This window comes from Bos javanicus, chromosome 16 (genome assembly GCF_032452875.1).
Source record: "Bos javanicus breed banteng chromosome 16, ARS-OSU_banteng_1.0, whole genome shotgun sequence".
In the NCBI taxonomy this organism is placed as follows: Eukaryota; Metazoa; Chordata; class Mammalia; order Artiodactyla; family Bovidae; genus Bos; species Bos javanicus.
The window spans coordinates 76,010,418-76,038,186 of NC_083883.1; the positions used below are offsets into that span (position 1 = coordinate 76,010,418).

A 27,769-nucleotide genomic window follows, 5' to 3' on the forward strand; every position below is an offset into this window, starting at 1 on the left:
ATATGTGTTATATTCAGGCTAGAAAAAAAATGAAATCTGCCTGTCTTGAAAGAAACACACACAAATGGTGCCCACAGGCGGTATTTAAGGCAGACCCAACCGCAGGTGCCTCCGCGGGATGGAGCCAGTTATCTCGGGCCCAAGAACCTTTCAAGGAAGGCCTTTCCTCCAGCCAGTCAGGATGCTTTGAAGTGGCTGCCCAGAGAGCGCCACGCTGGTCTTAGTGGGCCTTGGAAATTAATCCCAGCCCCGGGATCCTGCAGGAGGCTGAGACCGCTTTTCAGGCCTGTCTTCTCACCCGTAGGAAAGGGCCCACGACCCGAGGGTGCAGTGGGACAGAGGGAGGACCCAGCCTGGGCGTCCACAGGACAATGGCCAGGGGAGGTCGGACGCCAGGGGCAGGGTGACGCTGAGGCCAAGGCTGGGCAGTGAAGGGCCTCAGAAACTGACCTTCATACCAGCCACTTCTAACCTCCTAACTTAAGTTAGTAAGTGTTAGTCGCTCAGTCGTGCCCAACTCTTTGCGACCCCATAGACTGCAGCCCGCCAGGCTCCTCTATCCATGTGATTCTCCAGGCAAGGATGCTAGAGTGGGTTGCCATTTCCTCCTCCAGGGGATCTTCCCGACCCAGGGATCTAACACGGGTCTCCAGCATTGCAGGCAGATTCTTTACGGACTGAGCTACAAGGGAAGCCCTTAACCTCCTAACTTGGTTAATGAAATAAGTCGAGAAGGACCACAGAATGCCGAGAGAGAGAGAGAATGACGGGGACGTCCGGATGAGAAGCCGCTTCATTTTCTCCTGGCAGCTGGGCTCCTTCAGGCCCAGAGAAACCCAGAGCCAAGCCAGACAGGACCTGCAAGCCACAGGAGTGCGGGGGGTGGAAGACCCAGCGAGACAGTAACTCTGCCCGTGTGGGCCAGGGGCCTGAGGCCCAGAGGGCTAGCTGGAATCATGCCGCCTCCCTCACGCGCTCTAGAAGTCCCTGGAACACAGCTCCCTCACGGCCACGGGTAACTCAAGTATTCCAGAGAGCTGGGCCTGGGAGAGGCGGTTGCCATCCAAAGTTAGGATTAAATTAATACCGAAAGAGCCCTGGGGGTAAAGCCAGAGGCTTCCCAGCTCAGTTTTCATTTCCTCTCCTTAATGTCTGCTCCTGGAGGTGAGAGAAATACCTTAGTCTCATCGCCTCCTCCTCCTCACCCTGCTGACAGACCCCAGGCCCCACCCCGGGGATGGGCTCTCTCGGAGGGGTGGCCCCGGGCCCCCCAAGCTCCTGACTTAGCTCAGGACGGGAAGTGGGAGGCAGGACCCCAGGAGATGGCAGGGCCGCAGCCCCTCACACATCACTTCCCAGCTGTCCAAAGCTTGTTTTAGGGGGAAGCCCCGAGGGGGGAACCACAGAGGTGAGCGTGTTCAGCTTGAGCGAAGTTCCTTTATTCAGTCGGGAGTCTTTCCTGGCATCCTCAGGTTCTTCTGGGAACTCGAGATCCCTTAGCTGTCCCTTTGGGGTTCCTAGAATATCTTTTATGCTTCCAGTAAGCCCCCTCCCCCCTGCCCCACTGCAATTTAAACCAAAATTTTACATCTATCTACTTCTTAGGAACAATATATAACTGATTAGCTCCATTGATTTGTATAGCAAGGCTAAGACATCACACATTTGCATTTCTCTCGCATGTGACAGGAGGGTGGGGGAGGGGAACCAGCCGCACCAGCATCACTCGGGAACTTGTTAGAAATTCAAATTCCTGGGCCCCATCCCAGAGTAAGCCGAAGATTGAGAACCACTGACATATGGCATCTCAATTGATTCTCACAACAGACCTGCAGTTTCACATAATTCATATTTGACAGATGTAGTAACCAAGATGCTAAAAATTTAGTTTTTTTTTCCTTTGCCTAAGGCTACAGAGAACTCAGGCATCCAAAAAGGCGCAGTACAGGATGCTTTCTCCAGAAAATCAGGCCCAGCTCGCACGTCTGTTTTCACGGTCTCAGCTACACTCGCCGTCCTGATCTTAACCAGGCTCTGTGCTGTTGGTCATGAGGGTTCGGGGTGGGGAGAGCGTATGTGTGGTGCTCAGTCGCTCAGTCGTGCCCGACTCTTTGAGACCCCATGAACTGTAGCCCGCCAGGCTCCTCTGTCCACGGGATTCTCCAGGCAAGGATACAGGAGTGGGTTGCCATGCCCTCCTCCAGGAGATCTCCCTGACCCAGGGATCCAAGCCGCATCTTTTCCATCTCCTGCATTGGCAGGCGGGTTCTTTACCACTGGTGCCATCTGGGAAGCCCCCCAGTGTGGAGGGACCCACACAAATCCATTCGCACAGACAGAGAAACTGCCCATGGAACACAGGTCAGTAGTACCATGTCCAGATGCAAAGGTGGCCAGTACATGAGGTACATCTGCCTACTTCTTTCCAAAGGGCTGATGGACGGATGATCCCAGGCTTAGTCCTGAAAACCAAGAACCGCTTTGCTAAGTGAAAGAGAAAGCGTTAGTCGTTCAGTCGGACTAACAACCCCATAGACTGTCCGACTCTTTGCAACTCCATGGACTGTAGCCCTCCAGGCTTCTCCAGCCATGAGATTTTCCAGGCAATACTGGAGTGGATTGCCATCTCCTTCTCCAGGGGATCTTCCCAACTCAAAGATTGAACCTGTGTCTCCCACATTGAGGGCAGACTCTACCATCTGAGCCACCAGGGAGGTCCTAGAGTGAATGCAATTAAAAATAAACATATTAGTAGTTAGCATTTTTTGAGAGTTTATTATATACTCAACATTATACATATATATCTTTAACCTCAGTTGTAACTTTTCTATGAAGTAAATTCTATCCTAGATGAATAAATTGATAAGTTTAAACAGTTTTCCTATGATCCTCACATAAATGCAGAAGTCATGATTCAGTACACCCAAGCTGGCGCTGAATAAGTTGAAGTCCTCTGATCCTGAGTTCACGTGAGAAATATGCAGTGATAATATTAACATGGTTAATCCAGTTTATTACCACTGACGACAGACCTTCATGTCCTTATTGCCTGCAACCTAGAGTTGTCAAGTATAACTGGTCCCATTTTATAGATGCCTGAGTGGTAAGTCTGTTCAGTCATGTTTGACTCTTTGCAACCCTAGGGACTATAGCCCACCAGGCTCCTCTGTCCATGGGGTTCTCCAGGCAAGAATACTGGAGTGGGTTGCCATGCGGTCCTTCAGGGCATCTTCCCAACCCAGGGATGGAAATCACATCTCTTATGTCTCCTACATTGGCAGGCGGGCTCTTTACCATTAGCGCCACTTGGAAGCCCATTTTGTAGATGAGGAAGTTGAATTTCAATTGAGCCATCTCTTGAGTGCTTTTAAGTTCACGAGCCAGACCTTTCCCCCACTCAGAGCACAGCCGGTCTCGGATGGGGTCCCAGAAATCTGGGCACCCCTGGGCCAGGGTAAGCGGTGACAGTGTTTGCGAGCGGGTGTGCGCCGGAGTATATATGGCTTTCAGCCTGAAAAGCTCATCTCCCACCATGGCTAAACCAGGCCTAGTGAGATGTAGATACATAAATATCTCCTTTACACCCTGTCCCGGGGGAGAGATAGAACCACATAAATCCGATTAGCTTACCCGGATGTGGGCTGCTGTCTCTCTTTGAAGTCCAGTGGGTGAAGATAATGTCATTTGCACGTGGGAGCAGTCGTTTCAGAGGGCTGAAGGAAGGTCCCCTGTGCTGAGAGCCGGTGAAGTACAGAACAGGGTGAACCCTGCCGCCCGAAGGCTCGTCCATCGGGCTGCAGGGCCAGCGTCCTGCCCTCCCCCTCACGTCTCCTCCTCCTCAGCCCACCCCTCCCCCGGGACGTCCCCAAACAGGACACCTGCTCATCTCGATAGAAGCTCAGCTTGCTGCTAAGGAGCGGAGCGGGATCCTGCTGCCCATTGACCTAGAGGCAGAGGGAGGAGTAGAATGACCTACAGAGGTCACTCAGGAGACCAGGGGTCTGCAGGAGCAATGTCTTTGAGCAGCGTTCACAGCAGTCCTCACGCTGTGCATGAAGGGTGCAGCATGCTGTGTGCGTGTGTGTGTGTGTGTGTGTGTGTGTGCGTGCGTGCGTCTGTGTGTGTGTATGTACTCCCAGGAGCAAACAGGTTGGAAATGGCCTTTTATATTTGATGAAACCTATCACCTTCCACGGGCTTCCCTGTTAGCTCAGCTGGTAAAGAATCCACCTGCAATGCAGGAGACCCCGATTCAACTCCTGGGTCAGAAAGATTCCCCTGGAGAAGCGATAGGCTACCCACTGCAGCTTGGGCTTCACTGGTGGCTCAAATGGTAAAGAATCCGCCCGCCATGCGGGAGACCCCGGTTTGATTCCTGGGTCAGGAAGACTCCCTGGAGGAGAGCATGGAAACTCACTCCTGTATTCTTGCCTGGAGAATCCCCGTGGGCAGAGGAGCCTGGCGGGCTACAGTCCATGGGGTCACAAAGAGGCAGACACGACCAAGCGACTAAGCCAGCACAGCACAGCACAGCATCACCTGTCACAAACCCCGGAGGAACTGACGTTCCAGCAACTTGGCGATGTTCTGGGCTGCCAGCTCTCCTGCACCTCCGCCTTTCCCATACAAGACCCACTGCACCTCCAGACAGTCAGCAGAACCATCTCCTAACCCAAGGAGTCTGTGTATCCCGTTACCTAGGAGAAGAGAGGACACCTGGGCACCAGCCACTTCTTTCCCTAGAGAATGCAAGGAAGGATGCAATTCTGTCTGGCCTGAGAGAAATAGCCAAAAACAAGCAAAGCCTGAGATTCTTTTCCCCAGGGGCAATCTCAGAACCCTCTTTAGGCATTTGGAAGCCCCTAACCATCACCCTTCAGCTTAGTCCCAGAGAGTCTGAAACAGCAGACCACAGGAATTTTTTTTAAATAAAATTTTAGAATCTCTTTAAAAAATGCATAAAAGTACTCATAAAGTCTACTTATGATTCTTCAACTGTCAGTCTGAATCAGACAACCCAGCCCGAAAGATGAGGGTGTGTATGGGTATATAGGTGTGTATTTGTGCATGTACACACGCATACATGTATTTTTGTCATGGTTAATAGGATTCTACAATCTTGTTCACTAACCTAAGACATCATACTCCCAAAAGTATGTCTTAAAGACTCTGCTCGTGAAATCTGAATTTGTTCTCTGAGCTCATTAGAGGTGAAAAACAACGGGTCATCCTTTACAATATATCAACTAGTTCTGATTCTGAAAATCTGTTCTCTCCCTCTCTCTTACAGGTACACACACACACACACACACACACACACACACCCCTTGCTGTACCTCAGCCTTATTTCCAGTCTAAATTAAAATTCTGATTTATTAGACTCAATGAGGATTTTTAGCCACTAACAGGAAATAGTATCTCCTTCTCTATGGGATGCCTGGGTTTTCCTAAAGTGGTGTTCACTTTTTTTTTTTTTTCTTGGCTATAAATATATGAAAGACTCTGTCAAGAGTGCCCTCGGGGAATAAAAGTAAAAGTACAGCAAAGAGCAAGTTTATGAGCTGGCAGCTTGAGTGACTGGCTTCTAAACAGGGCCCCACCTGTTCTGGGGCTGTCTCGTGATCCTGTCTCCTGTGGAAACCGCGCTTGCCCCGTGCCCTCACAGGCAGTCACCGAGGGCCGGCTCCATGACCCCAGAGCTTCAGCCAGACCCTCCTAGACAGGTTTCTGTGGAAACTTCTTCTGGACCCAGCTTTCTGTAAATCCTCAGGATTCCTCCAATAGATATGGACGTACCAATTTAGCAATCCTGTGACTCCAGAAACAGTGACCATTGCAAATCAATCCCAGCTTTGGGAATCAAACTCCCGCCCAAGTCTCTAGATGTCCGGAAGACAAGGATTTACCCTCATCTCTGAAGAATCTGGGAAGTTGGAGCCGAAAGGAAAGTTTGAGATAGTTTTGTGTCTGTTGCTTTACTTCCTTGATTTCCACTTACCTTCCCACAAGCCATTAGCAGTTGTCCACTACACGTCAGGAATGGGGATAAAGCCTGGGGATACGGAGGTGAGTCAGATGCAGCCTGATCGTCAAGGCTCACAAGCCAGTGAGGAGGACAAGTCAACAGGAAACTGCAATTGTGAGGGCTCAGTGCTGCTGGCGGACGGCCCAGGGGAGGGCTGGGGAGTATCTGTGACCTGCCAGTAGGGACGGGGTCAGGGGCTGCTTTACAAAGAAGGAGCTGCAGAGCTGAGTTTGAAGGCTCCGGTGCTCTTTCCTGGAAAATCCCATGGATGGAGGAGCCTGGTAGGCTGCAGTCCATGGGGTCGCTACGAGTCGGACACGACTGAGCGACTTCACTTTCACTTTTCACTTTCATGCATTGGAGGAGGAAATGGCAACCCACTCCAGTGTTCTTGCCTGGAGAATCCCAGGGATGGGGGAGCCTGGTGGGCTGCTGTCTATGGGGTCACACAGAGTTGGACACAACTGAAGCAACTTAGCAGCAGCAGCAGCAACTAAAGAGGGCTGAGTCAAGGGCCAGTAGGAAGATTAGGGGTGGGGGGGGAGTGTTTCCAGTACAGAGAAAAGCATCTTCAAAGGACCAGAGGTTGATGAGTGAGGGCGATGACTCCTCAGGTCTAATCTTAAATTCCTCTGTGGTATGGCTGGACCTCGATGCACAGGAATCTCAGAGTAAGAGGGACACAGGGGCCAGATGGTGAAGGACTTCCTTCTGAGGCCCACTGCTGAAGCCCACACTGAGCCAGAAACCCCCGTCCCCTACCCCCTACCCCCATCCCCAGCCCCACCCCACCGCCCCAGGCCGTCCATCGTTCAACATTCCTGCCAACGGCTTCTTTCCTGGGATGCCTTGGGCCTTGCAGAAGGACCATTTATTGTTCTAGACTGTCCTACACCTTGATGCTTTTAAAATGTGGTGTTGGAGAAGATTCTTGAGAGTCCCTTGGACTGCAAGGAGATGCAGCCAGTCCATCCTAAAGGAGATCAGTCCTGAATATTCACTGGAAGGACTCATGCTGAAACTGAAACTCCAATACTTTGGCCGCCTGATGCAAAGAACCGACTCATTGGAAAAGACCCTGATGCTGGGAAAGATTGAAGGCGGGAGGAGAAGGGGACAACAGAGGCGGAGATGGTTGGATGGCATCACCGACTCGATGGACATGGGTTTGAGTAAGCTCCGGGAGTTGGTGATGGTCAGGGAGGCCTGGCGTGTTGCGGTCCATGGGGTCGCAAAGAGTCGGACATGACTGAGTGACTGAACCGAACTGTCCTACACCTTGAGGAAGTTCACCATCCTGCCCCCTGCCCCCCACCCCCACACTAAATGCCAGTAGCACCTTCTGCAGGAGAGCAACCCTACACCATCCCTAAAGAACCACCACCACCATGGACCACACGGGCACAAGGAAATAGGCGCCTCCTTCAAGACTTGCCCCAGCTGATCCTTGGAGACAGGACACGGCTGCACGTGAAGGAGGCTGCGTGTCCTCACTGCCCCAGGCCACTGGGCAATGTCCTCCCAGAGAGGGAGAAAGTGGGCAGGGGGCTGGAGCTGTGGGGAGGTGGCCGTCTGACCTCTGGCAGAGAAACAGCCTCTGGAAGAAGAGCTGGGGGACATCACTCTCCCCCTCGCATCCTGGCTCTCTCATGGTCCTTCCCGCAGCGCGGGCCCACCAAGACTTTCTTTTTTTTTCTGTTTTGTTTTCCAAAGCAACATGGTCTTCACACCGGGCCTGGTAATGAACTGAGATAAAAAGCCAGAGCAAGCATTTAGAGCACTGATAATTGAGGCGGGGTTGGGGGGCGGATAGGGTACAGTGGGGGCTTGATCCACCTCCTGAAAAGACCGCTCAGTCGGAGCTGGGAGCTGAGGCTGTCGATAACAGATGGCCTCGGGCACGGACGGTGCAAGCGAGAGGGGAGCTGGAGCCGGTGGGAAGAGGCAGCCAGCGGTGCAGGCGTCCAGGCTGGGGACAGGCACGTGTAGAGCCTCATTTAGCCTGTGTCTCAGGAGATAAAAATTCTGCAACCTGCCATATCGAGGCTTGAAAATTTAATTCCTCGATGGTAACATGCACATCAGATTCAGGATGACTCGTGGGCTGGGGATGACAATCTCAAAGCCCTGGAGCTAAGAGATAGGTCTCACATTCCCTGCCGACTCCACAATGAGGAGCGTCCTCGGGGGCACCCCGCCTGGATGCAGAGGGGTCTGGCGCGGCATCAAGGGCCTGTCCCTCCGCCCGGGCTTGGGGAGTAGGGAGGTATGAGCCAGGACAGACCAGACAGAGGCCTTCTGCTTGCTCCCCAGGACTGCCCCCAGCTGGTCCCCACTGAGGAGATCCTGATACCCGTCGGGGAAGTGAAGCCAATCACCCTCAAGGCCCGAAACCTGCCCCAGCCTCAGTCTGGCCAGCGGGGCTATGAATGCGTCCTCAACATCCAGGGGGCCGTCCATCGGGTCCCCGCCCTGCGCTTCAACAGCTCCAGCGTCCAGTGCCAGAACAGTTCGGTAAGAGGACCGGGGCCCAGGCCAGCCAGAGCCGGCCTTTCTCTCACACCTGGGCCAGGGCCTCAGCCTGGCCTCCCCCCAGCTTCTAGAACCTTCCACATCCACAAGCAACCCCTGTCCACAGAGACAGAGGAGAGTATACAGACACCCAGGGTTCCTCAGCAGAGCAGGGCAGGTGTTGGCGGGAGTGGAGGGCTGCAAGGACCCTCGTGGCTTAAGTTGAGAGATTTGCGCCCTCTCCGAGTTGAAAGAGTACCTCTTAGCCTTTGGTGAAACTTTTTCAGTGCCAGTCAACGTGACCCCAGAGCCTGCCCCAGTTCGGGAAGTGGATGCAGGGAGGGTACCACGCGGGAGGAAAGCTGCGGAAGGGGCCAGGGGAGGTAGGAAGGAGTGGGGAGGAGGGAGAGGAGGAAGACGCAGTGAACCTCAAGAGCAGCAAGGGTTAAACCGATCCTGAACGCCACAGAGCCCCACGAGGTGTTTCATTATCCCGCTAGCCCAGCGAAGATCTTTTCATCTGCCAGCTCCCTGTCTCTGCCCGTGGGGGGTCAGCTGGGAGATGGAGGGGGGAGGAATGTGACAGAGGTGCTGAGGGAAGGTAATTCGCCTGCGAGCGATAAAGAGAAATCTTGGGCCTCTTATCAGGGAGCTGTCGGGTTCCCGGGTCACGGGCGCTTGATAGAATTTGTAATTGGTGGAAGACCGCCCAGCACCCGGGGAAGGTAGGAGATGAGAAAGTCATGGAGCACGACAAAGGGAGGAAGGCGGTGGGAAGCTGGGGCCGGGGAGTGGGGCGGGCTGACGGTGACGGGCCCCGGGAGCTGCGTGGCCAGGCTGGGCAGCCCCCGCGGCAGGGAGTCCCAGGGGCGGTCTCCGCTGAGGCTCAGGAGCTGGGCCACCAGAGGGGCGGGTCTGATGTGTCTGAGGGCTTGAGGGTCCCAGGCAGGATCAACATGGGAGGAAGTCCACTCCCGACTGCGGCTTGGTAGCCTTCAGGGGTTGGGCTGCTCAGAGGTGTGCCCGCAAAGCTCTGGGCACTGTCCCTAGTGGACTGTTGATGGAAGTAAAGCTCACACGTGGAAAGAAAGGGCCCCTGCAGGGCCTGGCCAGTCAACCACTGAGGCACTGCCGTCCGTTATGCACGTGCTGTGTCAGGGCTTTGCGGGGTGTCCAGAGCGGTGAGTGGGCTTCCTAAAGAGATTTCCATGGGGGGAAATCCAGTGCAGATCCCAGGAAGTGCCGGGTTCAAGACCAAACACCAGGGGACGGGGAGCACGGAGTGGGCTGGGAGGGAGGGCAGAGAAGAGGGGAAGGTGCGTCTGAGCCAGGCTAGAAGAGGCAAGGTGCTGGAGGCTGGAGGCTGTCGGGAGAGGAGAGGCTTTCCTTGTGAAGTGTGAACCGAACGGGTGCAGCGAGGGGCTTAGGAGAGTTTCCTCGGAGACAGGGGCTCCAGAGGTTTCTGGAGGAAAGCAGTGGAAGCGAGGTTGGAGAACTAAGCCTGGACTGGATTATAGGAGGTTTTAAATGCCAGCAAAGGGGTCTGAGCGGGATCCTGTTGGCGCCAGTGACTGGGAGTCGGAGGGAGGCACTGTAGGGATGATGTGAGCGCGCCTGGGGCTCCTGTCTCTCCATCTGCTCCTCTCTCATCCCAGAGGGAACCCGAGCCCCTGGTTTGCTTCCTGGCCCCCTGGGATGCCAGCAGCACCCTGACCCCCGGGATAGAATTCCTCGTGAACGTGTGCCCCGCCCCTCTCCCCGCAGTACCAGTATGACGGCATGGACATCAGCAACCTGGCCGTGGACTTTGCCGTGGTGTGGAATGGCAATTTCATCATCGACAACCCTCAGGACCTGAAAGGTAGGCGGCTACTTCCGGGTCAAGTTTTGGTCTTTCCGCGACCCCCGGGAAAGACCGGGGCTGGAGGGATCAGAGCCGGCCGGCCACGGTGCCATGAATAATATACTCCGCCTGTCCGCGGAACTCTTCAGAGGTCCCCAAAGCAACATTTGGCGTCATCAAAGGAGTCCTGTTGGGAACCGTGTTTTATTACAACCAGAGCATCCGCCGGGCGGCTGCCGGCTCATCGCCTGTTCCTCTGGCTCCCGAAGACTTTGAAGTGTCTGTGGAACCTGACCAGGAGAACAGCAGGCAGGAACGTCCTGCCGGTTTCCCTGGAAATGGAGATATTATTCCCAATGAGGTCCTGGTTCTCCTGTCTTTGGCCTCAGCCGCTGTACAAAGAAGGCTTGTCAATCTGCTCCCCTGGTCCTGAGGTGGGTGGGAGGGCCCAGCTGGCTGACTCCAGGGCACGGCTGTTGCGAGAAACCTCAGGAAGGAGCTGGGCTGATGCGGGAGGGGGCGTTCCATGAGGTGGCCTCATTCTGGTCCTGCAGACCCACGTGGAGGTCCTCCTGGGTGCCAGGTCGGCTGCCCTCCGTACAGCATTCCTCCCAGCGCTCCAGAGTGACTGAAGTGACTCCAGTTTGATGAGCACCCTGGCTAGGCACTCACTGAGTGATTTATTTAGGATTTTTTTTTTTTTGTCCTAATCATTGTAACACTGAGAAGGATGCCCTAGCATTATCTTCATTTTATAAATAAGGGAACCAAGACCCAAAGAAGCTAAGAGGGAGACCAAGACTGCTGGCTTTGGCAACACGGACACTAAAATTGGAACAAGGCGGAGACCAGCCTGACCCCTGCACAAAGTGACACCAGCTCACCAAGTGTTCCATGTTTTTAAGACAAAGACTGTGTAGGATAACTTATATGTGGAATCTGGGGGGGGAAAAGTCCCAACTCATCAGAAACAGAATAGAAAAGAGGTTGAAGGTTGGAGAAATAGGGAGAAGTTGGTAAAAGGGTACAAACTTCCAGCCCTAAGATGAATAAGAATCTAATTATAGCATGGTGACTATGGTTAATATCACTGTGTTATGGAACTGGAGTTTGCTAAAAGAGCAGAACTTAAATGTTCTTAACATTTGTGTGTTCTTAACATCTATTAATTAACAAGATGGGAGAAATCTTTTCGCTCTGTAGTATATCAAATTATCACTTTAAATATTATACAATTTTTTTGTCAGTTACACCTCAATGAAGTTGAAAAAAGAAAGAAATGGACCAAGAGTCAAATAATAAGAGACAGGATTTGAACCCAGACAGTCTCATTTTGGAGCTCACGTGCTTAACCAAGGCACTGTCCTTCCTCCCATGGCTCAGGCCACTGTGAGATGTGAAACTTCCTCCCCCAGAACCCTGTCCTCTGACCCAGGGCCATGAGCCACATGTCACGTTTCAATTAGCTAGGGTTTTCACAAGCCTGTCCTTCAGGCTGAGGTCACCCCAGGGGCACAGAGAGAGGGACCAAGGCCCCAGGAGGACCTGTGAGTGCTTCAGCATCTCCTCCAGGCGCTGCCATCCCTGTGCTGGATGCTGCCATCGAAATCAGAGCCCAGATTGGGAGATTCTTCTTCTATTTCTCCTCATACCCAGGCCAAACTTTCCCAGTGCTAGGAGATAGACATTTCGCCTGCTGAGAATCTGGGCTTAGTTCCCGGAGGTTGCCTTTGCACCTGGAGTTTTAGAGAAAAAAAATGGCCACATCCAAGCTCTTGTATCAGAATCCTCCCTTGTGGCACCCAACAACTTTTAAGCAGCTCCTTGAATGCATAGGCCATGGTGTCTTCACACTCACCTCCCTCCCAGAGCCTCGCTGTCCCTGGAGGCTAATGCATTGTGTTGGTGCAAAGGACTAGGATTCCATAATCCAACGAACTGGGGTTCGAATCCTGCCTCTTTCACTGGTAGCTAGATGAACTCACACTAATTACTGCTCCTCTGTGTGTGCCAAGTTCTCTATCTGGGCAGCGGGGGGCCATTGTGAGGATCAAATGAGGAATTAGATGGGGACCATTCATGCATGTTAATAAATGCAGTGTCGACCTGTTCATTTTAAGATTCCCATTTCCTGCCCTGTACCATAAGAAACCATAGGATCAGGATGTTTCAATGTAGTCTCTGTAGCTGGGATTGAGGAATGGTTGGCAGAGCAGAGGAACAGGATGAGAATAAAAGGGAAGAATAAACCCATGGAAGAATAAAAAAATGCGCCTCCCCTGGGACCTGTCCCTGGCCTCCAGACGCACGCCGCCCAGGGGCCTGCGAGCTCATGTGTGCTTGACCAGAACTGAGAAAGGGCTTTCCCAGTATCCCCCTTCTGGAGAATTCCTCCTGGGACTCTGAATTCAAAACAGCAGCAAACAACAACCAAGCCTCGGGCTCACAAAACTGTTCTGCCACTGGCCCGTCCAGGGCCTCTAAATGCGGAAGAGACAAAACCAAGAGCATCTGCAGACCCCAAAAGTAGCCAGTTTGTCCTCTTTCGGGATGTTCTCTCCATCCACAAGACTGTGCCCACCCTCTTTCCTTATGAGCTAGCTCTGTCTCCACGCCGCCGGGCACGTGGCCTCTCTTGAAAGCCCAGCCAGCATCTCTCAGACCCACCAGGTCCCCCTGCGTACCCCTCTCCTCTCGGGACCTGCGTTCTAGCAGCACAGCGAGTGTTTTCCAGCTTGGGGCTCTAACCTTTAAACTCTGAGAGTCCCTACCTCTCTCTTTGAGCTTCATTTTTGCCTGAAATGGGAATCAGTCCTGACCTCTTTCAACGAGGCCCATATGTGTCAGAAATAGAGGCAGCAGCGCAAGAACGTAGCCTGAGTTGAAAGAAAAGATAGTAAGTATGTACAGAACTAGGCTATGCTGCAGACACCATGTCAATCACTGAATACCACATCCAAGAATGTAGCCTGAGTTGAAAGAAAAGATAGTAAGTATGCATAGAACTAGGCTATGTTGCGGACACCGTGTCAATCACTGAAGACCACATCTCATTCAAACCTCACGAAAAACAGTGATTATTGTGTGGATCACAACAAACTGTAGAGAATTCTTAAAGAGAAGAGAATTCCAGACCACCTCACCTGCCTCCTGAGAAATCTGTATCCAGGTCAAGAAGCAACACTTAGAACTTGACATGGAACAACAGACTGGTTCAAAATCAGGAAAGGAGTACGTCAAGGCTGTATATTGTCACCCTGCTTATTTAACTTATATGCACAGTACATCATGGGAAATGCTGGGCTGGATGAAGCACAAGCTGGAATCAAGATTCCCAGGAGAAATATCCATAACCTCAGATATTCAGATGACACCACACTTACGGCAGAAAGCAAAGAAGAACTAAAGAGCCTCTGGATGAAATTGAAAGAGGAGAGTGAAAAAGTTGGCTTAAAACTCAACATTCAGAAAACTAAGATCGTGGCATCTGGTCCCATCACTTCTTGGCAAATAGATGGGGAAACAGTGGAAACTGTGACAGACTTTATTTTGGGGGGCTCCAAAATCACTGCAGATGGTGACTGCAGCCTTGAAATTAAAAGATGTCTGCTCCTTGGAAGAAAAGTTATGACCAACCTAGACAGCATATTAAAAAGCAGAGACATTACTTTGCCAACAAAGATCTGTGTAGTCAAGGCTGTGGTTTTTCCAGTAGTCATATATGGATGTGAGAGTTGGACTATAAAGAAAGCTGAGTGCCGAAGAATTGATGCTTTTGAACTGTGGTGTTGGAGAAGACTCTTGAGAGTTCCTTGGACTGCAAGGAGATCCAACCAGTCCATCCTAAAGGAAATCAGTCCTGAATATTCATTGGAAGGGCTGATGCTGAAGCTGAAACTCCAATACTTTGGCCACCTGATGCAAGGAACTGACTCATTTGAAAATGATGATGCTGGGAAAGATTGAAGGCAGGAGGAGAAGGGGATGACTGAGGCTGAGGTGGTTGGATGGCATCATCGACTCAACAGACGTGAGTTTGAGTAAACTCCGGAAGCTGGTGATGGATAGGGAGGCCTGGTGTGCTGCAGTCCATGGGGTCTCAAAGAGTCAGACACGACTGAGCGACTGAACTGAACTGATCAGAACTGAACTGACTGAACTTACTGATCCCCGAGTGTTACAGACTAGATACTCAAAGAATTTAAATTCTTTGTCACATCGCTAGGAAGTGCTGAAGCCACAAGAAAAGCCCTGATCCAACTTAATCTAGAGCCAGAATTCTTAAATAATAATATTTTCTGTCGTGCCTTTAAACAACTGCTAAGAGCCTCAATTTATTATTAATTCCCCGTCAATTATTCTTTGCAAGGATAATGACAATCATTGGTGTTATCCGTGGATGGGGCGGTTTCTATCACGCTCGCAAGAAGGGGGTAAGCAGTGAGGAGTCCTCTGCAGCTCCCTGTTTGACCGCCCCGTCCTTCCCTCTGCAGTCCACCTCTACAAGTGTGCAGCCCAGCGGGAGAGCTGCGGCCTCTGCCTCAAGGCCGACCGGAAGTTTGAGTGTGGCTGGTGCAGTGGCGAGCGCAGATGCACCCTTCAGCAGCACTGCAGCAGCTCCTCCAGCCCCTGGCTTGACTGGTCCAGCCACAACGTCAAGTGCTCCAACCCTCAGATCACCGAGGTAAGCCCCCCAGGTTCCCAGAGTGGGACGGAATGGCTGGGAGCTGACCCTCCCCCAGGGCACGGGGAACTGAGCCTTTATGAAAGAATGCTTGATGTAGAATGAGGTTAATGCGAGAGCAGGTAACGCCTCTCACGGGTGTCCCGATGGCCCGTGTGCAGCCATAAGTGACAAGTGTGTGGGAGTGTGTCCTCATGCACGTGCACAGCCATGCGTGTGCCTCAGTGTGCATGTGTGCGCCAAGGAGGCAGAGCCAGCCCAGACTGCCTGCCAGCCCAGCTTTGCCAGGTGGGGATGAGAAATTGGCTGGATGGTGGGTGAACATTTCAGAAAAAACAGGCTCAGCTTTTCTCAGCAGAAATGTGATGTCAGGGGCTGCAATTAGCCCAGAGTTGCAAAGTTGAAAATGGAAGGAGAAAGTGAAGGCAGGCACTGCATGAGCCACCGCGCCGTTTCCCCAGGTTTCCTTTCTGTCCGAATTTGTTTGTGCATTTTAATGGAAAGAAATAGGTAACTAATTATCCTGAGGAGGGAAAAAATGATGTTTCCTGAATAGTCAGGTGCAAAGGAAGATGAAGAGATGATGTGAATGAATACGCAGCTGCTTGGGGTTTGAATGGCTGGGGAGAGGAGTAGTTGCATTTAACTCTGGTTGCCTTAGGAGCTCATCACTCTTTACTGTTCCCTACTCACCGACTGTCACTTGCACTTTGAAACTAATTACACATTCCTCAAGATGACTAGGAATATCAGCCAGGGCAGGTACCACTGTGATTTGCAAGTCTAAGAAAGCAGGAGCAGGGAGTTCTCTGCTGGTCCAGTGGGTTACACTTGGCCTTTTGCTGCCATGGACCGGGTTCTAGCCCTGGTTGGGGAACAAAGATCGCACAAGCCATGCAGTTTGGCAGAAAAATTTTAAAAAAGAAAAGAAGAAAGCAGGAGCAGCTGCTCCTTTTCTGCTTCTTCCCTGAGCAGCTGCACTGTCCCTTTTCCTGCCTCATTTTCCCATTACTGGCCAAAGCAAGCCAAGTCTGACTCTAAGCCAAGTCTGGCTCTCACCTGTGTCACAGAGTATTGGGAAACTAATGGAACATCCCTGTGACCAATTTGCAGCTTCAGATCAGTTAAAAAAAAAAAATAAGAAAGAAGCCTCAAGATCAAATGAGTATTGTTAGCCTACCAGGAGATATTTGAAGAGGGAGCAGATATTTGTTTGGTGTGCTTGGCACTGTCTCATCTAGCCCTCATAAACTCCATGAGAAGCCAAAATGCTCACCTCCGTTTTACAGAGGAAGAAAACGTGGCTCTGAGTGATGGAATTGTCCAAGTTCACAATGGCAGAGCTTATATTTCAGCTCAGATATATTTAATTGTAAGAACATTTTTAAAGTGTCTATGATTTGCCCAAGTAATATTAAACAAGAAGCGGGCTTCGACTGAGGGTCTAGGTCCGGGCAGCCAAAGAGTGTGGTTAGCAAGATGAACAAAGATGCTCAGTAGAAAGCATCAATGAAGCAAAAGTTGATAGAAACTGGAGAAAGAGAACGCCTCAAAGGGCTGCTGAGACCTAAATTAATTGAATGTTGGCTGGAAGGATCAGCAGAAGGCATACTGTAAAGATCATGACTTTAAATGATGTGATTTGCTTTTGCGCTAGAGGTAATTAAAGAAAAAAGACTAGAACATGTTACTGTGGATGATTTGGTGGCTGAAAGCTTACCAAAAGGCAGAGCCCTGGAACCCGACACTGAAAAGGACATTCCTTGCTCAGCGTGCCAGCCTTTAAGATTGAATGAGATTGTGTTGTTTGGGGGTTTTATTTCTGGAAGTAAAACCTGCCGTAAATTAGAAATCTATCTCCCAAAATAAAATCCTTTTTTGTATGATGGTACAGTAAAAAAGAAGTGGGCTTCCCATCCCTCACATCCAGCCTTCCTAGGGTGTACAGACCAGATGCTGTGCATCCACAGGGCTGTGAATCCCAGGGACAGTGAGGTGCTGGAGGAGCGTGTGTCCCTCTACCCAGGTTCTCATTCATCCCTGTAGGAAGGTGCTATGAGGGTGCGGACTCTGCCCTTCAAAGACCAGGCTTCTACAATCCCAATCTTCTCTTGGCCATGCCCGCTGGCGGTGCCTACTGACTCTCTCCTATGCCCTCATCTCACTGGCAAAGTGCTCACTGGGACTGCTGGTGGTGCCCCGGCCTCTGCCCCAGACTAGCTCCCTGAGCCGCTCAGGGCTCCGTGCCTTCTCCCTGATTCTAGTGATTTCCAGCAGCGGCTGCCCTGAGAATTTGCTCCATCCTATAATTCTTCCTGCTGCGGCTGTGGTTCGTCTCTCTGCTTCCGCACCTGTGGTCCAGGGACGCTCGGATCAGACAGGAGGCACCCGTTTCCATCAGCCCTCTCACCCTTGCCAACCCTGACTGCGCCCCAGCCCCGCCCGAAGGCGGGCTTCTCCAGAGAGACCTCTGCCCCCACGCCCCTGCTCACTGACCGGGGACTGACAGGCTGCTCTGTTCCCCAGGACACCCAGGCTATGCGATGCTAATTAACCCCCTGAGGTAATTAGGCGGTAATTGATTTTCCCAGTGAACGCAGCAGCAGGAAGTGGAGGCCCTGAGCAGTGGGGTCTCTCCTGTTGGTGTTTTTCAAGTAGAGGCTGTAGACAAAGAAAGAGCATCAGGGGAGAGAGACAAACCCACACGGTGTCTCCAGCCACTGCAGGGACGGCAGGCACTCCGGACCGGACACGTCGGTGGGAGAAGCCAGAGCAGGAACCTTCTACCCGCGTTCAGTCTGCACCCCCAACCCCCAACCAAGCCTCCTCTCCTTACAAAAGCCATTTTTCACTTTTTAAACTTTGCATGTTTGAGATAATTTCAGACTGATAAAAAGGTGCAAAAATAGTACAAAGAACTTTCATATACTCTTCACCCAGATTCTCCAAAATTAGCATCTTACATAACCACAGAACAATGATCAGACTTAGGAAATTAACAGTGATGGAATAACGCCGTCCAATATACATGTCTTCTTCACATTTCCCAGTCGTCCCGATGACGCCCTTTTTCTGGCCCAGACTCCAATCCAGACCACGTGCGGCATTCGTCATCACGACTGCCCAGCGCCCGCATCCCCAGTCTTTGTCTTTCGTGACCATTGTTTTGTAGGATGCCTTTCAATTAGGATTTGTCTGACGGTTTTCTCGTGATTAAATTCAAGTGACAACACTAAAACAGCTGTAGTTTCACGTCAAAAGGGCACATGAGCCGACTTGATTTAGCCCCAGTGTCCAAATCTGCAGCAATGTGAGCAAGAAAATAAATAATCATCCTAATGTACTTGATGCAAGAAAATAATAGAAGAATGTGTGGTCCTTATTGATATAAATAAACAATGTGGGAGAGAGGAAGCTCCTCTTTATTCTAGAATCCCAAGTCCTAAAAATAGAAGGACTTTAGGGAAACAGAAATATCACCACTTAGCAAAGTTCACAGTAATCTTTGTTTCAGGCAGGAATGTCCAATGAAGGCTAAAATGAGCAAAATTAGCAAATTAGCAAAGAACGGTGAGAAATGGGATGCTGACAGAGCCTCAAGCTCTCTCCCCACACGACCTGTGTTCATTACAACAAGAATGGTGCAGAGTACTTTCGTACACGCTTTACAGTGAAGAAGCCTGGTGGACGGATGGTTAAAGGCTTAAGGTATCTTAACCAAGTGATCAAAGTTAGCATCACCAGTAATCAAGAGAACCAACCTCTGTAGCACGAACTGAGAAGAGCACCACCTCATTTCGGCGGCATCTGTTCTCAAGAACGTGTGATTTGTTAAAAGTAACTTTCAAGAAGAGTCAACTCATTTCCTTTACCTGGGCTTTCTTGGCTAATTCCTTGATGTTGGCCTATATCTTTTTTTTTTTTTTTTTTTTACAATCGGAATTCTACAAGCTCTGTGCTCTTTTTTACAAACCTCCCTCTCGTCTCTGACCCTCCCTTATCTTCAAAAATGTATAGCCCCTCAGGACGTGCCCACGTGTAAACAGGAGCCATTGACCACAAAGATCCTTCCTGAGGGAGGAGATGGCCCAAGGTGGTTCCTGGGAGCAGCAGGATGTCCACTGCTGGAAACCAGCAGGGACTGGAATGGGGCTGTCTTGCCTGCCGGGGCAGGGCAATCAGTGAGCTGACCTCAAAGGAAAAGGAGTGAGCTGAAGCTTAGTTGGCTGAACAGCTGTGCTCTTCCTTAACCCCTCCTAACCCAGCTGTCTCCATGGCAACCAAGCCCTCCCCTAGAGACCCATCTCCTGTGGCAGCTCCATGTAGGACACATCTTCCAGCCGATTGAATTTCCCAGTTTGCCTCGACTTCAGGTTAGGACCCCCTCAGGACTCACCGTCTGCTCCCTCTCAGCCAGCCCTTGGTGTGATAATGACGCTGTCCCCTGCGGGAGGCATTCCAGGCTGTTCCCACTCCAGCTGCCATCCTGGGCGTCTGCACACGTGTCACCTGTTCAGGCCCCAGAACAGGAGATGACGCATGGAGGTTTGGAAAGCACGCTTCTGTTCCTCCCCAGCGTGTGCCTCAGGGACCCACCAGGACATCACAGTGGAGGATGTTAGGAGCTATCCCCTAGAGAGAAAGCAAAGCCCAGAGAGACTGTGAGTGGGCAGCGCCCAGCAGAACGGGCCAATGGAAGAGCTTCTTGGGAGAAAACTTTGGGAAGGGCCAAGAGGTATTGGAGCACCTGTCAAAGAGGTCTCCACTCCAAGCGAGTGCATTGGTCTGCTAGGGCTGCAGGGATCAGACTCCGCTGGGGACCTTAAAAAACAGAAATTTGCTTTCTCAGTTCTGGAGGCCGAAGTCTGACATCCGGCTTTCAGTGGGTTGGTTCATGCTGTAAGGCCTGTGAGGAGAATGTGTTCGAGCCTTTCTCTTGGTTTCTGGTGGTTTGGGGCAGTATTTGGCATTCTTTGGCTTGTGGAAGCAGCTCCCTGACCTCAACCTTCATATCACCAAGGTGTTCTACCTGTGTGCATGTCTGTCTCCAATTTTTTAAAATAAGAATCCCAGTCATATTTGATTAGGGCCCACACTGATGACCTCAGTTTTAATGTGATTATCTCTGTAAAGACTCTATCTCCAAATAAGGTCTTATTCTGAGGTGATGGGAGTTAGGGATTCAACATGTGAATTTGTGGGGGATAAAATTCAACACAAATTCCCACAACAGAATATTCTAAGCAAAAAGAGGAGGTGCTGTGGTACTAAGGAATTGATTCAGGCATGATTAGGTTAGAAGTTATCACGTGAATAAATTAGTCCTGAGTTGGGTGGCCGGGCGATACAGCCAGCCTGTCCCTGAACACTGGCCACCTGGAAGAGGCTGGGACCTGCTTGCCCTGCAGGCTGCTCTACTTCTCCCAAAGGGCTTCAGACAGAGATTTGTAATTTGTAACCCTTTGCAGCTGCCTGCTATTAGGAAAGAGGACTGCAGCAAGGACCTAGAGCTCCACACCTAACAAGAACACCAGTCAGGCCAAGGACCTGAACAGATGAGTCACACTTGTAGTTCCGGGAGTCTTACTAATAATAGCTTTTCTTTAACCAGACACTACTATGTGCCAGAACCCATAGATTCTGCGTACCTGCTCCTTCCTATTACAATCCTGCAAGATGACTGTAATTATCTCCATTTAAGAGCCAGGGAAACAGTGCTTAGGGGAGTAAATAATTTGCCCAAAGTCACACATCTGGTTAGTGGCAAGACAAATTCACTGGTGCTTCTTGACTCCAGAATGCAAACTTGCCCCACCTTTTGATGCTCCTTCTCTTGGCCAGAGGGATAGAGAAGTATTCCCTGGCTGTGCACTTTCCCACTTCACCCCACCCCCAAAACATCTGAGCCCAGGATCCGAGTCCCCTTGGTCAGTGTCAGGAGATACGGACAAACTGGGGACATTGGTTACTCTTTTAAGCCTTAAAATAACCTTCCCCTGTCTTCCTAAAGAGAATTAAGTTCACACTTATTTCTATCAATGGGGAGAAGAACGGTAGAACATTGGGGGCACTTTTCAGTGTAAGGCGATCACTTCCTGTACATCCAGGGGAGGTGTTACTTCAATTACCTGTGGTCCTTAAAGCTATCGGACTGTTCGGTTGGCTTCTGGTCGGTGTCTATGAGTGGGATGATGGTCACAGTGAAAGCTGCTCTCACAAGCATCTCAGTTGATCAGAAAGCCCAAAGGCTGGGGCCCAGGCAGTTCATATCTGCAGGTGAGAATGGAGATCGGGGTGAAATAAAGGCAAAGCAGGCTTAGGATGCAAGGGACAAATCCCCCGTGTTGGCGTCCTCAGTGAGTGATCAGGAGCCTACACCATTTGGGAACCAGGAGACACTCCTGTGTACCTCTGAAGTCCCCTGCCACACTGTCCAGTAAGGTCACACTGATGCCAGATCCTAGGAGAACTGGTTTTGCAGTGGTCTCTCCATTAACCACTTTGTGGCTTTTCCGTATAAAGTTGTCAACTTCAGTAACTCCCCACGCCTCGCTAAACCACCATTAGGGAATATCCATTCTGTTCCACATTATCTTAGGTACATGTAACCGGGAAAGAAAACCAGTTGAAAACTGCCAGCACTGCCCTCCGAAACCAGGCATAAATAATTCTTGATGCTCTAGAAGTTTGAGATGATCCATTGCTCTTGATTCCTCCCGCTCTCCGTTTGCCCTAACATTTTAAAGTAGATCCTTTTCCTGGATTCTCTCAGTTGCAAATGCTTATGTGAAACTGTGTGGCAAGCTGGATACTTGGAAGTATTTATATATAAGGCTACAGTGAGTTTCCACAGGAAAAGACAAGAGCCACCTGCCCAGGGTGAGAGTGACTCGCTGCAAAGTTCCCAACAAATAAATAAATAAGTCAGCCAGCTTTCCTGAGAAACAAGTCAGCCCTCTGATCTCCCGTTCATTTATTTGCAGGCCTCATTAATATAACATCACTGCAACAAACAGCTAACGGGGGATGGTGTCAGGATGAATAATGGAGTTACTCTGCTGAGATAACAATTAGGTTTTGAATGTACTATCAGCTAAGACAGAGCCGGCAAGGATCCGTGCCGGGTAGAAAGCTGGTGTTGCCGATGCTATGGATGCCTGCAGAGCTCTTTGGCTGGGCTCTGCCGTGAAGAGTGTGCTCACGCTTGCTCGAGCACACACACGCCCACGTCCACACCCACACAGACACGCGAGGGTGGAAAAGGACGTGACAGTCTGCTATCTTGGATTCAGCATCCAGGTGCCTTGGGGAGCCAGGCTGGGGTCAGAATTTGCGGACACAATGTTGGCATCACTGCCCTCTCAAGTCAGGAAAACTCTAAGCAACAGGAAAGGAGTAAGTGGGTTAGTCAGGAGAAGATTAACTGTCCCCATACTACCCACAAGTGTCCTCCCTGGCCTGTCCTGATGAGGGGGCAGAGCCCTCCTGATTCCAACCTCAGACACAGGAGCTTTCGATACAAAGTGTGCCCATCCACTGGGGATGCTCCACCCGAGTGACTCCCCTGGACCCACACCCTTGGCTGTGCTGGGAGGCTCTGAATTCTCCTTTCCCACCTCCTCTTAAGAATACAGTCTAGGGTGCTGACAGCCTGCTGCAGACATGGCAAGAGCCCCACAGGTCTGTCAGAGAGGCAGCAAACGCCGTGCTGGGCAGTCTCCACACCTGGCTTTCCCCTGCTACAACTTGGCCCTCTCCGCTTGCCCTGAGCCCCACCAAAAACAATACCCAGAGGATCCACTTGCATAGGACACTTGTAAACATGAAGCCACTTTGGGAGAAATATCAATAACCTCAGATATGCAGAGGACACCAATCTTATAGCGGAAGGCAAAGAGGAATTAAAGAGCCTCTTGATGAAAGTGAAAGAGGAGAGTGAAAAAAGCTGGCTTAAAACTCAACATTCAAAAAATGAAGATCATGGCATCCGGTCCCATCACTTCATGGCAAATAGGTGGGGAAACAATGGAAAGAGTAACAGACTTTATTTTGAGGGGCTCCAAAATCACTGCAGATGGACTGCAGTCATGAAATTAAAAAACGCTTCCTCCTTGGAATAAAAGCTATGAAAAACCTAGACATTATATTAAAAAGCAGAAATATTACTTTGCTGACAAAGGTCCACCTAGTCAAAGCTATGGATGTGAGAGTTGGACCATAAAGAAAGCTGATCGCCCAAGAATTGATGGTTTTGAACTGTGGTATTGGAGGAGACTCTTGAGCGTCCCTTGGATGGCAAGGAGATCCAACCAGTCCATCCTAAAAGAAATCAGTCCTGAATATTCATTGGAAGGACTGATGCTGAAGCTAAGCCACTTGATGCAAAGAACTGACTTATTTGAAAAGACCCCGATGCTGGGAAAGATTGAAGGCGGGAGGAGACAGGGATGACAGAGGATGAGATGGTTGGATGGCATCACCGACATGATAAACTTGAGTTTGAGAAGGCTCCAGGAGTTGGTGATAGAGAGGGTGGCCTGGCGTGCTGTGGTCCATGGGGTCACAAAGAGACGCAACTAAGTGACTGAACTGAACTGAACCAATGCTTTGAGGTGTAGGATGCCCGTAGTTTCTGAGTATTTCTGAGGTTCTGTGGACTTCATTGTTTTGCTTCTGGGTCAAGGCTGTGTACTGTCACCCTGCTTATTTAACTTATATGCAGAGTGCTGCTGCTGCTGCTGCTAAGTCGCTTCAGTCGTGTCCGACTCTGTGCGACCCCATAGACTGCAGCCTACCAGGCTCCTCCGTCCATAGGATTTTCCAGGCAAGAGTACTGGAGTGGGTTGCCATTGCCTTCTCCGTATATGCAGAGTACATCATGTGAAATGCTGGGCTAGATGAAGCACAAGCTAGAATTAAGATTGCCGGGAGAAATATCAATAACCTCAGATACGCAGATGACACCACCCTTATGGCAGAAAGTGAAGAGGAACTAAAGAGCCTCTGGATGAAAGTGAAAGAGGAGAGTGAAAATGTTGCCTTAAAACTCAACATTCAGAAAACTAAGATCATGGCATCGGGTCCCATCACTTCATAGCAAGTAGATGGGGAAACAATGGAAACAGTGAGAGACTTTATTTTGGGTGGCTCCATTTTCATCGCAGATGGTGACTGCAGCCATGAAATTAAAAGACGCTTCCTCCTTGGGAGAAAACAGTAGTCATGTATGCATATGAGAGTTGGACTATAAAAAAAGCTGAGTGCTGAAGAATTTATGCTTTTGAACTGTGATGTTAGAGAAGACTTTTGAGAATCCCTTGGACTGCAAGGAGAGGCAACCAGTCCATCCTAAAGGAAATCAGGCCTGAATATTCACTGGAAGGACTGATGCTGAAGCTGAAACTCCACTACTTTGGCCGCCTGATGCAAAGAACTGACTCATTTGAAAAGACCCTGATGCTGGGAAAGATTGAAGGCAGGAGAAAGAGGGGACAACAGAGGATGAGATGGTTGGATGGCATCACCAACTTAATGGACATGAGTTTGAGCAAACTCCGGGAGTTGGTGATGGTCAGGGAGGCCTGGCGTGCTGCAGTCCATGGGGTTGCAAAGAGTCTGACACAACTAAGCGACTGAACTGAACTGAACTCTTTTGGAACTCAACTGGCCTGGCTTCTGCTGAGATTTCTTAATCAAAAAATAGTAATGAGAAAAAAGATAGCTAGCACTCACTGAATGCTCACCTGCGACCTAGCACTGCTAACTTATCACCATCTGTATATTATCTCATTTAGACCTTATGACAACTTCTATGAGGTGGAAGCAATTATCATGAGCCCCACTTTACAGATGAGGAAACCAAGGTACTGTGAAGGGTGATACCTTTCTTAATGTCGCACTGCTAGTGAGCTGTAGAACTGGGACTTCATCCTAGCTACTTGACTCTGGAATTCCCATGTTTGACCCTGTAGCATCCTTCATCTCTTTCCTGGGCTCAGTTAGACAAATAGAACTGTCAGTCCATGGGCTGGGGGAGGAAGTGGAGTGGGCACCACACTCGTCATCAAGCCTGCTACAGAGATGGGAAGCAAGCCAGTGGTCCCCACCCAGAGCATCATTTGGGGAGACTCGAATGCACAGGGAGAGATGGCACTGGGGCAAGGCCGAGGGGAGTGTGGGCATTCACAGGGTCAGGGCCAGAGAGTGGGGAGGATGGAAGCTGAGAAGTTCAGAGAAATGGTGGCTAACCAACTCCAGAGCTCCTTGGAGGGTGGCCTCAGCCATGGCGGGCCTGCACAGAGGGGCTCACGAGGCTGGGGCATGAGTTCTCATAGCTGACGGCCTTGGGGCTGTGCCCTGGCAGGACGCTGGAGACTCAGGCAGCGTGGTGGGGAGGCTGGAGGCACGGGTTAGGTGGACCTGGCTGGGCTCTGCCGTTCACTCTGTCCCCTTGAGCCGGTTCCTTCGCCTATCCAGAACACTATTCTGCGTGTATAAAATGAAAATAATGGTAGCACCTCCTTCATAGTTGTCGTGAGCCCTAAGTGAGATGTAATACATAAGAAAGTGAAAGTGTTAGTCTCTCAGTCGTGTCCGACTCTTTGCGACTCCATGGACTGTAGCCTGCCAGGCTCTTCTGTCCATGGGGATTCTCCAGGCCAGAATACTGGAGTGGGTAGCCACCCCCTTCTCCAGGGGATCTTCCCAACCCAGGAGTCAAAGCCAGATCTCCCACGTTGCAGGCGGATTGTTTACCATCTGAGCCACCAGGGGAAACCCAATATATAAGACCCTCAGCACAATTCGACTCATGATAAGTACTTAATAAATGAAAAAATTGGTAAGTAGGTACCATTATCAGAATCTTTAGTACCTGGAGCTGATGCCCACTTCTGTCTCATCTCCCATCACGTCTATCAGGCAGGAGATATAAACAGAGAAGACAGGGTCTCTAGGATGGGAGCCAGTGTTCATGAGGCTCCCATCTCGAAGGGGTTCTCCTGTGACCCCTTAACCATCTACCCGTACATCTGCCCCAACTCCAGCCTCCAGGGCTCTGCCCAAGTCCAGGAGTGGCCCAGCCAGTGCTCCCTAGGCTGCCCAGACCCTGGGCCTCCAGCACCTCCCTCTGCTCCCGATGCAGCCCCGCGGAGCTCCCCAGCTGTAATTAATCCGCTGCATCTGCTCTCGCCCTTGGGCGGCTTTGTGGCACAGTTCCCTCCGAACTGTTCAATTAGCGGCTGCAAGAATCAGGGCGAGTGCAGCATCGCGGCGGCTGTTTTCCAGGTCACGGCACCCACGGTGGAAAACACACATGACACAGTCTGGCAGGAACGCAGGCTTGGCCCGGCTGCCCGGGCGTGCGGCGGGTGAGGTCGGGCTGCCGGCAGGTGAGGTCTGAGGAGGTGGGGGAGTGGGTCCCCAAGTCGGGGATTCCTGGCGACTTTTAGAGGATGCGCAGGAGACAGGAGTCTCCTGGTTTGTCCCTCCCATCATTCATGCCAGCCTCATCCCACAGCCTGCTGGCCTGCTCATCCAGGCCTACAGAGGGCAGATGAGGGGCACGGCCTGGGCTGGGACCAGACACCGGGATCCTGGCATGATCTGTGATTGCTTCTGGGACAGGGCTTAGGGGCTGCCGGACTGAGCCCTCTTGTGTTTCCCATATTCTCTTTCTGAATCCTGCAAATAGACAAACTTAATTCTACAACCAGTTAAAAAGCCAATACTCTTAAGGCAAGGTAATAACACAACTTTAAGTCTCAGTAGGACGCAAATTAAAGGTTCTTCAGTTCTTGCCTGGTGGCTCAGACGATAAAGAATCTGCCTGCAATGCAGGAGACCCGGGTTCTATCCCTGGGTCGGGAAGGTCCTCTGGAGAAAGGAATGGCTATCCACTCCAGGATTCTTGCCTGGAGAATTCCACGGACAGAGGAGCCTGGCAGGCTAGTCCATGGGGTCGCACAGAGAGTTGGACACGACTGAGTGACTAACACACTTAAAGGGTTCTTTGGAGTTTCCCTGGTGGCTCAGATGGTAACGAATCCACCTGCAAACCAGGAGACCCGGGTTTTATCCCTGAGTCAGGAAGACCCCCTGGAGGAGGGCATGGCAACCCACTCCAATATTGTTGCCCAGATAATCCCATGGACAGAGGACCCTGGCACACCACAGTCCATGGGGTCGCAAAGAGTCAGATACGAGTAAGCAACAGAGCACATACGCATACAAGGTCCTTTAGGGAAGAGAGACACGTAGGGTGAGAGGTGACTGAAACGGGGAAAGGAATTCCAGGGAGTAAGATAAGCATATGGGAAAGAGAAGGGATTACCTCCCCCTGGGGTTTGCCCAGGGCCCGCCTGGCCGGTGGCGTGTGAGCCCGCGCTAGGGCAAGTCGATGTTGGCACAGGCCTCCCTTGCAGCGAATCAGCAGACCTTTGCTCAAGCTGCGAGCCTGCTTGGCATTTCTTTCTTACACTCTCAGAGGATTCATGGATATCCAAGGGTCCAAAGAAAAACATCTGAAATGATCAAAGGGCCTGGAAAACAAGAGCTTCCAATGCAAGGCTGATGAAATTGCAGAAGCACAGACCAGGGGTGACTTAATTGCTGTCTTTAGTATCTGAAAGAGGTTTGATGAGGAGGCAGCTGTTCGATCCTCCATTCAAGGAGAAATCACAGCAGAAACTGGCTTGAGCTAAAGTCA

General features: G+C 50.9%; 1 protein-coding gene across 3 annotated transcripts in view; it reads left to right on the plus strand.

Annotated features, from left to right (window-relative positions):
• PLXNA2 (plexin A2) overlaps positions 1–27,769 on the plus strand; it is a 232,926-nt gene that overhangs the window by 159,176 nt on the left and 45,981 nt on the right. For all 3 annotated transcript variants that reach the window (XM_061383641.1, XM_061383643.1, XM_061383642.1), the window contains 3 exons: positions 8,339–8,539; positions 10,301–10,397; positions 14,873–15,063. In XM_061383641.1, the coding sequence (XP_061239625.1) occupies positions 8,339–8,539; positions 10,301–10,397; positions 14,873–15,063 (489 nt within the window). The remainder of the gene's footprint in view (positions 1–8,338; positions 8,540–10,300; positions 10,398–14,872; positions 15,064–27,769) is intronic.